Source organism: Bombyx mori, chromosome 6, assembly GCF_030269925.1.
Source record: "Bombyx mori chromosome 6, ASM3026992v2".
Classification (NCBI taxonomy): Eukaryota; Metazoa; Arthropoda; class Insecta; order Lepidoptera; family Bombycidae; genus Bombyx; species Bombyx mori.
Window position 1 is genome coordinate 12259273 of NC_085112.1, and position 11325 is coordinate 12270597.

Here is an 11325-nt window from a genome sequence, read left to right on the forward strand (position 1 = left end):
TAAAAATAGCTCTTGTTGTGTTATGTAAATAGGTTTGAGAATCCATTAAGTTCTTACTAATATTATAATATAGTATATTAAGAATATTTTCCAGATATTTGAAAGTTTCGAATGTGTAATGTATTCGTGATCCCGAAATAATATTGGGTTTTTTAATTAGAACTATTATGTACCTAAGTTAAAATCGTCAAAAGCTAAAGTATACGCTCAGTAGATTCGTATCAAGCTATCCAGTCGCATCTTGATGTTCAAACCCCGCAGACAGCTTCCAATTTTTATTTAATTAAATATGTACCGGCATTGTTTTCGTGAATGACTTCAACGTCACTTTCGCAATCAAGCATGGTTTTTATCTGATTTTTGATTAAAATCAAACTCGACAATTTTATAAATGGCTACATGGCTACAAGCATTGGCGCACGGATAGTCTTCCACCTCTTGGATTAGCTTGGGTGGCGGCATTTCGATAATTACTCAACACCTGGTTTTCACTTCGCTCATCCACCTACAAGGAATCGTAGTCCTAAATAATTGGAAGAAAAAATTGCATTTCTAGATCAAGGAAATTTCACACGTCTTTGGCAAGATTGGATAATAAGCCAATTTCCAAAGTAGAAACTAACTAACAAATGATAATTAGATTTAATTTAAAAAATGATATCTTTAGATATAGACGTAATGTTTTGTTCAACAGTCAACTGTTCTATATTCGGCCGCAAGAAGAAGCAGTCCAAGGACAAGTATCTCGCTAAGCACAACGCGGTGTTCGATCAACTGGACGTAGTCACATACGAGGAAGTCGTCAAACTGCCTTGTAAGTAATACAGATTCGTGTATCGACAACTCTTAATTAAGGTAATGTTTTTCGGCTGCTATTTATGTATTCCTTTGGTACTTAATGGGAAACGAAAGAAGGAAAATTTGTGACTGATCGGTTGATATCGACTGTTCTTATTTTATTGTTAGGTAAATTAAATTGAATATATTGCTTGCGTGGTTCCGATTTTTCTCAAATATGCCCAAAGTATATTACAGGTGCATCGAAACAAACTTTTGCTACCAGAAATTAAAGATCATCTTAATCTGTGCTTTGGTTGGGAAAAATTTGGTTGTATTGTTTTTTTTGTATTTATTATTACCTCTGCGACATACAGAGATGAAATATACGGCGGTTCTTAAGTTTTAGTAATTTAAGTTTTTAGTGTCTGTGCACTCACAATACGCCCTGTCATGATAATTATCGGTCACTTGTATCTTAAAAAAAAAGATAGCTAAAGATAAATAAAGATGGATTATTGAATTACAGCGTTCCAAAGAAAAACGCTGGTTCTGCTTGGCGCCCACGGAGTCGGCAGACGTCACATCAAGAACACTTTAATCGCCCGACATCCTGATCTGTACGCCTATCCTATACCGCGTGAGTATTACACCTAGCGAAGGTAATTGAGGTAAGGAGCGTATTATCTGTGAATGGAAAATCATCCGTCGAGAAGCGACCGATCAGGGCGGCGCCACAGCAGCGAGTGATGTAATTTCCAAGATGGCGTCCTAAAAGTTTATATTCACTCGATTTACAACTGCTATATACCGCAACGCGCTAAGTGTATTGATGTTTTTTTTTTTTGTTTTTTCACAGCAGAAGACTTTCAATCTATCTCTCGTATAAGACAGTTCTCATTACTTCTACCCCCCGTAATTACATTGGAAAAATTATCGACATCAGAATCTCTAAGCTTTGCTATGACGTTTTTTTTTTAAAAAAAAATGAACTTCTTTTGCTGTCTCCTCGTTCTAGACACCACGAGACCGCCGCGTCCGGACGAGGAGAGCAACAGACAGTATTACTTCATCAGCCACGATGAGATGATGGCTGATATCGCGGCCAACGAATATTTGGAATACGGTAAAAAAAAATCGTGTCCGGCTTCTAATCAAACAAACGCTCGAGTTCATTTATGATCAATAGGTATTGAGTAAACCATGTATATACAAGTCGCCGTGACTAGATTTTTTTAGAATCCCGTAAATAATGGGCCAACAAACAGCGAAACCGTAAGCGCTAAGAAACAGCCGGGTCGCGCGAATCTCATGTTAATGTAAGCTTTTTCATGCACTAATTTAACATTCACAGCAACCCCGGATGAAGAGATCGGTAGGTATACATTTCATGGATATATTTCAAGTCAATGTTGTGCTTATGTATTTTAAAACAAAACAATTGGCTATAATGATTAATAATTATAAATACCGATGCCTGTGACAGTTTGGTGTCCGCGAGCCGGCGTGAGCCCGAATATCGTAACATTGAAATCGGTGATGAGTTTTTAAAAAAAAATTAAATAAAAAAAAATTGTTCGTTTTTGTTTATTTGATTTGCCAATGTGACAACCCTATTAGAATTCTTCGTAGTTTTCTCCTTCGCCTTCGATTCATACATTTATTTTACACATTTCGTATTCGTATAACGGAGAGTTCGTTATTTGTAGGTATAGTTGTTTTTTTTTTTGCGTTTCTCATTTCTTTCGTTGACGCATCACGCTCCGACCGGCTTCAACGGTCCGACGGCCGCTGAACGCACCCGTCCGCTTCGTTCAGGCACGCACGAGGACGCGATGTACGGCACGAAGATCGAGACGATCCGGCGGATCCACGCCGAGCGCCGCGTCGCCATACTGGACGTCGAGCCGCAGGCCCTCAAGATCCTGCGCACCGCCGAGTTCGCGCCCTTCGTCGTGCTCGTCGCCTCGCCGGAGCCGCACACTGTCAGCGAGGTGAGCACCCCCACAGCGCCTTGTGCACGCGCAGTCGCCGCACGTGTCGTGATGATCGTCGTTACCATGGCAACATATAGGTTGTGCAATGGCTAGTTGCGGACACAGTCGGTGCACGTGTTGTGATGATCGTCGTTACCATGGCAACAGATGGGTTGAGAAGTAGCTAGCGCACTCTTGTGGACACAGTCGGTGCACATGCTGTAATGATCGCCGTTACCATGGCAACGGATGGGTTGTGTTAGCACATACCCGATCCTGCGGACCGAATGGTAAACAGTCGACGTCACCCTGAACACGTCGTTTCGGATCCTCCCGATCCATTAACGGTGCTTTTACGTACCTCAAGCACCGGTTACCGTCCTCGCCGAACCCGTCGCTTGCGACGAAGGGCTCGCCGAGTAAATTAACCCACAGACACAGCCCACTGAATTTCTCGCCGGATCTTCTCAGTGGATCGCGTTGCCGATCCGGTGGTAGAGTCTGCGTAGCACTGCTCTTGTTAGGGCTAGTGCTAGCAAATTCTCTCGGGTTGAGCCCGTGAGCTTAGGCTACCAGCGTATAGGTAAGGAAAAAAAAGTAAGTTTCCCGCGTCAACAGCAAGTCCGCGCCATGTACGACGGCACCACGCTAGAGCTTCTGGGCCGCGAGACGGAACAGCTGCGGCGGAACTACGGCCACTACGTTGACTTCACGGTCGTGAACCACGACATAGACGACACCATCGCGCAACTAGAGGCGGCGATCGCGCGCGTGCGCTCCAACCCGCAGTGGGTGCCCGTCTCGTGGGTCTACTGACCGGCCCGTGACCGCGCTTAGAGCAAACGCGAATATATCGTCTGAACGCGTCGGGTACCTCGTCCGTACGTACCCACGCAGCAATGTACATCGTACACCCACGATATATTCGAACCGCGGCCTCTGACTTCAACGCGAAGTGATTTCGTTTCTTTATCCTCCTCGACCTCGACTCACATTAATTTTGTAATTTGAAATGTATTTATGTAGAAAAGAAAATTGTCAAAAAAAAAAAAAACTTTGTACCACTTTTAAGTACATTGCGCGCACATACAAGGGTGAGAATTTGGTATAGTTAAAACAAGTTTAGAGAAGTAGTGCAGGAAATTAAGATTTATGTGCGAATATATGTATGTTCGAAATGCATTAAATCAAATTGAATGTACCTTCACCTAAAATAGGATTTCGATCACTAGTAGCGACCTCTAGTGTCGTTATTTTCGTTCGTTTAAAAATACTGTTTTGTTGAGTATGAAGAAGAAAGAAAATGTGATGTGTGTAAGGACACAGCTAATAACATCGTAATATTGAGTGCCATAAGAATATATGAAAAATAAATGTAACTAATTTTACGATGTAAGCTCTTTTGTTAATATAACCTTTAAGTATATTATATCGAGGGGTGAAAAGTGGTTTTAAGAGATATTTTTGAAACTTTACAGGCGAGACATTTAAAGCTTAAAACTTCTTCAGCGATTTGAATGAAGTAAACATAATTGAAGTTCAATTAAAAACATCGAACTGCTGATCCTAAAACATAAATGAATTGCTGTTCGTTAGTCTCGCTAAAACTCGAGAACGGCTGGACCGATTTGGCTAATTTTGCTCTTGAATCATTATTGTAAGTCCCGAGAAGGTTTAAAAGGTAGATAAATATGAAAATGCTCGGAATTAAATAAAAATAATAATTCTGTTTTTCCTTTTGTTTGTTTTAAGTTTATTTTGATACAAAAGCTTAGGTATTTTATTTATCGATTGAGGCACTACGAAGTCTGCCGGATCAGCTAGTTACAAATATAAATGTCTTTCACCCCTCGAAATAATAATTTCAAAGATTCGAATAATTACACCAACTTAATACATAGGTGTTACGTTCACTGAGCGCTTACAAGTTCAGGGAGATAATAAAAGCGATTTTACATCGTGAAATTAGTTTTAAATTGTGTGACCCGTGAATACTGAAGGAAATGCTATAAAAAAAAAAACAATATTACATTTAACTAGAATTATTTACATGAGTGGGTGCTGTTATTTCCACATTACTATGTTTATAGAGTGCTTTTTTTTTTCGTTTGAAAGTAGGATTTCATACTAGCACTAAAGAAATGAGATTTACCTACGAAAAGACACTAACTTTGGACAAAGATCAAGAATTTAAATGCACTGTATAGAATTTAATTAAATAGAATAAAAAAATACTTTTCGTAGCGTTTAACTGTTTCAAATTCAAAAAAATAATTCAAAAGACATCGTTACTTAATTGAGTTAGTAAATCGTTGTGATCATTTATCGAAATTAGTTTAATTAGGTTTTTTTTTTGTTTTGTTAAATGTATCGACGAAACATGTTTGAAGTTAACGAATAATTGATAATTAAGATTATTAAATCGATAATCGATTCTTATCGATAGAATTCAAATAATAAAAAAAACTCGAATATAACAATCGATTAATTAATATAACAAAGTAACAACTAGTTTAGTATTGAAAAGTCTTAAAAGCTTGCAATAATATATTGGTACGACGCTCAAATACAATTAATGTGCCAAATAACAACTCAACTAGAAAAAAAAAATTATCGACTAAAACCAACATCGGAAATCGAATGGATCATGAATTTTGGATCAATGTATGTACATGATAAACTATTATATACATTAGATCTTATATAAATAATTTTAAATTTTAGATTACTGTAGTTCAGAATGTTTTCTTCGATAAATAAATATTTAAGGATCTATTTCTAACATAATAATATACTATTAACGTCTACTATTTATTATTTTTATTCCAACTATAGAAATGCGTCTTCACATTTGCAATCAATTTAGCATGCTCATTGATAACTCACTACTATCATATAAGATATTTTGAACAAAAAATATTGTTAAGGACACATAGTTAATACTCATTCATAAACGAAGAACAAACAAATTTTAGTAGGATATAAAATAAAGTAGTTGAAAAAAAAAAGTTATTAAATTATTCTCTGGATATTTATTCGCGAAGACAACTACAGCCCGCAGGGCAGCTTGTGGCGAGCTGTTGGTGAGTGGCGACACCACGGACCCGATGCGTCCGCGTGAGGCCTTTGAGGCCTCAGAACCTGCCGACCCCCATTCCGGGGTCACGCGGACACGCAAGAGCTTTTTGCTCCAAGGAGTGGAGGTATTAAGGCTCAAAGCCGCTTCCATCCTTAGTCATCACCGAATCGAATTTCGTTCTCCACCACAAAACGGTATTCCTCTCGGCGATGACGAGTCACCTTCTGCCGATTCTGTACAGAACCCTCCGTCGGCAGTTGTCCCACAAGGTTGGGCACATTTGCTCTTTCAAAATTCAACAGAATTCTCGTACGATATAGGAATGCCAGGATGACGAATTCTTTGGATTTTTCCAAAGTAGATCTGTGTCCAACCTTACCAATAGTAGTGAACGAACCTTCTCCCCTGCTATAGCCCGTTAGCGTACTTACTCAAGTTAAGGTTAGGTATAAGGTAATCTAAATATGATTTGCTGCATTAGGTATAAATTCTATGTAGCAAATTATATTAAGGTACAACGAATCGATAAATAAACACACGCAAATAATTTGTCGTCAGCAAGATCGGGGCGCCTTTTGCTTTTTAACAATTTTGGTTCGGATTCGTATGTGATTATAATTTTTTTTTTATATTATAATTTTTTAAATAAATTATCTGAATATTTGTAAATAGTAGTCTAGATAAATTCGGTGTTGTGCGTTTAGTTTAGGGATCGTGAATACGCAGTAGACAATGAAGTCGAACTGTGGTCGTATGTGGTGTACGTCTATAAGTCGCTTCATATTTTTTTTGTATATATTTTGTTTAAATAATCTAGATAAAACCAAAATCGGAGCTAGCGTTGTAACGGGCTCACGACCTTACTCCGCTTTTGTTGTAATTTTTTCATTTAAATTTCATGGTTATCGTTTATGCTATTTCTTACAATTCTTTTTATTTAGATGACATTTGAATCTTTTTTTTTTTGTCATTGAAAGCAGTGGTGTGTTATCATTACTGTTGCACTCTACAAGTATCCCAGGCTCATGACTTGTAAGAGTTCTCCTGAATTCAGTTTTATAATTAATAATACTGTGTATTAACGATCTTAGGGATAAGTGAAAATAATTTGAAACTGTTTATTTAATTAGTTTTATTTTCTTTGAACAGGTATTTTATTTTGTAATCACTAGACGCATCTCCATAGTTGGATTTTCATTTATCGACTCGAGTCATGTTTATCGATTAGAAATCACAGGGTTGCGAACGCTAAAGAGTCAGTACTATTCCGCTTAAATGTTTCTTAAAAACGCTTTAAGTTATTTAGAAGGTGCCTATTTTGAGTTTCTTTAGTTTTGAGGATTTTGAACGTGTGACGAGAAATATTCAGAATTCAATTTTAATTCTGATTTACTGGATCGTGGATAATGGATTGGTGGGATCGAGTGAATTTATTATAAGTAAATCGTTTTGGGGAACGTATTTTCACGGCACCTTTTAATATATTTATTATTAAAATACGTTGAATTTCAGTAGTGACGAAACAAAGTAGACACATAAATGTATCTAACACTGGAATTCTTCTTTCCTTCACTTGGAGCACTACATTCCTGTATATAATAATATTATGTAGCAAAAGTTTACTATACAAATATTATAAAACTTAACTACTTCACTGTTTTTACTTTTGAAATGATAAATTATATCTAGAATAAGTAGAAATCGTTTTAAACTTCGGAATGCTATTCGTCTTCTGTTTTTATTGTATAGTTAATGTTCATAGAATTTTAAAATTATTCTGGTAGTTAGAATACTCAAGAGCCACTGGTAACCCTAAATTTATTAAAAAGGTTGATGTTTAAATAAAAAAGAATTTTAAAATGTTTGACAACATGCTGGTATGAAGGTGTTGCAATAATTTTGAAATTCTATGATTTAACTATTAATTTAAAAATGACGTTTTAGAAAATTTGCATTTTAATATTATTTTTTATTAATTTAAGTAAATAAGTTCAAATTACAGTCAAATTTAAGAAATTGTTATCCACTACTTTTTTTTCCTTTTAACTTGTAATCTCTTATTAAGCTTTCCTAATTATAACCTATAGACGGTGGAACCTAGATAAATTAATCTATAAATAAGATTATGTACGTAAATTGATTATTTATTGTACGAATGGTGTGCTTTTCAGTAGCACTTTATGTTATCTACGAATGTTGCTAGTTTAAAAACTTTAAAATCCAAAATTTATTCAATAGTTTCCATGTAAATGAAAATATTTGTTTGTTATAAATATGAAAAATTTTAGTGTTTTTTCTTGATACATTTTTGTAGTAAATATCGTTTTATTTTTTCTGTAGTCATAGACTATAGATTTTGATGTTTGTGCAAAGGTGTTCTTACACCTTTAGGTTTAAGTATTATAAACTATTTGATGATTTAAAGCTAGTGCACATATTCGGATATTATTAAGTTTTGATGTTGAATGATTTTATTTTAAATGTGTTTTAATGTTGTGAATAACACAAGTTAACGTCTCAATGCATACATTCCAATACTAGTTTTATTGTTTGCAAAATTGTTATTTATATTTTAAATATAATATTATTAACATTTTTTTGTTATATTTAACGTATTAGATTTATGGAAATATTTTAATCTTTTAAAAGTTTTATAGGAGTTAAAAGTGTTTTTTTTTTTAAATTCAACACTCGAATTTTTATGCTCAAACTTTTGCATTCATATTTAACCGTTTAGAAAGAAAAATAACTTAATATCCAAATTATTATATTAAAATTATAATAATAAAAATGTTTAAATAACAAATTCATAAGAAATAACAAATGTTAAAATTTAGATGGAGAACCTAAAAGGTACGTGCTGAATGTATCGCGCAAGAATTGAGTTGCAAAAAAAAAACGCAAACCACCATCGCAGTAACAATAGTCTCGTTACAGCGTAAATCATACTAAAAACAAAACATTAGAGAAATGTTAAAATATATACCATCATGAACTAATAACGACTGTGGTAAAATATTATAACTGTTAAAATGAATAAACAGCACAAAATAAAAATGTTGTTTTATTTCTGTTGTTTTTAGTTCTGAAAAATGAATGGTAGTTGTGGGTGATTTGAACGCGTGGAGTGAAGTTAAGTGAATTATTTTATTTTGTATCGCCCTCGCTTCCCTTCGGAAACTGTAATTTATTATTGATTTCTCCACTATTTAATGGATGTTATTATACTTAAAAACCTTCCTCTTCAATCACTCTATCTATTAAAAAAACCGCATCAAAATCCGTATCGTAGTTTTAAAGATTTAAGCATACAGAGGGACAGATATAGGGACAGAGAAAGCGACTTTGTTTTATACTATGTAGTGAGAATGTTTCTTCGACATTTAAAATCATAATAATTGCAGCTTATGAGATGTTTAGTATCTTCATAGGTGTGGTTTTTTGAAGCACAATAGCTAGACTTTTCGGGTTCTACCAAAAGGCCGTTGCAGTCCAAATTCGCACTATCTGCCTGATCGGAAAATTAATTTAATCTTTCAAATTTATTAACTCCATTTCGTATCGATGCACACCATCACCACCCCACGCTGATGTTCTCGGGAGCTCTCTTCCTCCAAATATCCATAAAAAGTTTTAAAACAAACACTTTACAATATTAACAACTTTTCGGTCGGCAGGCTATCCGAAGCCCGCCTAGATGGCACCGGTTAGAATGGGTTATCGTATGGAATACACCCGCTGGGTCAGAACTAGCGTGGTGGGTCGAGGATAGCCAGCCTTCTGTTACCCGGATGCTCTTGTGTAAAACGCGTGCAGAGCAGCTTGCACGTCGTCTTCTTAGGCCCCCTTCGCCGGGCCCTAGACCGACATATGAGGGCTACCCGAAACATTTAGAGGGCCAGGGCTTGGGCGAGATCCGCCTCTGTGGCCCCCGCTCGAACTGTAACTATACTGAGACCTTAGAACTTATATCTCAAGGTGGGTGGCGCATTTACGTTGTGGATGTCCATGGGCTCCAGTAACCACTTAACACCAGGTGGGCTGTGAGCTCGTCCACTCATCTAAGCAATAAAAAAAAAGGCGCCAGTTACTTACCGTCGACGCCCTAAACACGTCCTTAAGGATGTTACCTTACTAAACGCTTCTAATTCTAAAGCTAGGAGTAGATATAACACAGGTGACTCTACTGGTCGAAATCGTCAAAATGCTCATAACAGCAGTTCGATGAGTTTCTCGTAGGGCCTTTTCAGAAAGTCAGGATCCTGGTTCAGTAGTTGGCAGCTGTCAGTAAATACCACCCGTCCTTGTTGAGCTCGATGTTGAAAACGTCTGAGGTTAACCCGCAATAATTTCATCCCGTAAAAACAATTACTGTTATAAATACGACGATCACATGACGTTAACAGAGTTTTAACAAGCCAATTTTATTAAGACTTAAGCTCATGGTATGAACTATGTAGGTATTTTAGTTTTTTTGCTTTAAAATGTTATTAAGGTCGCTTTTTGGAGGTATTTTCACAGGTAAGTGTTTCAGATTTGAAAATTGTACAACTAATATTTTACAATTACCACTTTCCAGTTAACTAAATTAAAATGTTAACTTTGAAGGAAATATGTACCTATTGTTGTACATACACATACATACATATTATTTATCGCATACAGTGTCGATTGTTGTTATTATATTAGTTATTTAATTACGTAATTGTCGTTTAGTATACAGAATTTTAGCAGTTTTTCAATTTTTATTTATTTATTTCTATCAATCAAAATATGCACCCATGATATCGATGCAGTCAGGTAATTTTTCAATATGAACAGGTACCTACAATAATAATGCCAATAGCCCAAGAGCTCGTGGGCTCTACCTGTATGTATTTGACCAGACCTGAATTTTCGTACATTGAGACCCCTATACCTACCATGCATGAGGTGGGGACTCACTAAGCTCAAAGTGGTCGACGCGCCGAGCGCTCAGGTAGGACAGGTACCGATTTTGACGGATTTTAAATCCATTTGACCACGTCTGCCGTTTTGAAATTTTGAAAATATATGATTATTATTATCGGAAAATAAGAATGGCAGACCATTACCGCGCATTTTACTTTGTAGCAGACCACTTTGAAAATGCTAAAAAAATAAAATTTTGAAAGTAATTGACCAGATCTGCCATTGATATAATAATATGTTGTTTATTATAGTCTTAAAAACTTATATTGATCACGGCAGACCTCTACATGGCGTACACACATCAACATATAATAAAATCTTAGCTACTAACCGGCCAGATGTATATTATGTTTTCCGTTCATTGTTTTAGAGGAATATAATTTACTTGCGATTTACTTTAGCAATGTATTTACCGAAATTAATATTTTTTTATATTCTATATACTAAACTTCATTAGTTAGACAATAAAGAAGTGAATGTTTTATGGAATAATTATAAATAATACGGTATAATGCTGATCAAAAAATAATTCATTTACTCATT

The 11325-nt window shown here is 35.7% G+C and overlaps 1 protein-coding gene across 7 annotated transcripts in view; it reads left to right on the forward strand.

Annotated features, from left to right (window-relative positions):
* The window catches only part of LOC101744976 (peripheral plasma membrane protein CASK), a 219194-nt gene extending 210305 nt beyond the window's left edge, over window positions 1–8889 (forward strand). For all 7 annotated transcript variants that reach the window (XM_038011622.2, XM_062669170.1, XM_062669172.1 and 4 more), the window contains 5 exons: window positions 695–814; window positions 1307–1417; window positions 1796–1903; window positions 2596–2771; window positions 3372–8889. In XM_038011622.2, coding sequence (XP_037867550.2) covers window positions 695–814; window positions 1307–1417; window positions 1796–1903; window positions 2596–2771; window positions 3372–3569 — 713 coding nt within the window. In that variant the 3' untranslated portion in view covers window positions 3570–8889. The remainder of the gene's footprint in view (window positions 1–694; window positions 815–1306; window positions 1418–1795; window positions 1904–2595; window positions 2772–3371) is intronic.
* The last annotated feature ends 2436 nt before the right edge of the window (window positions 8890–11325 follow it).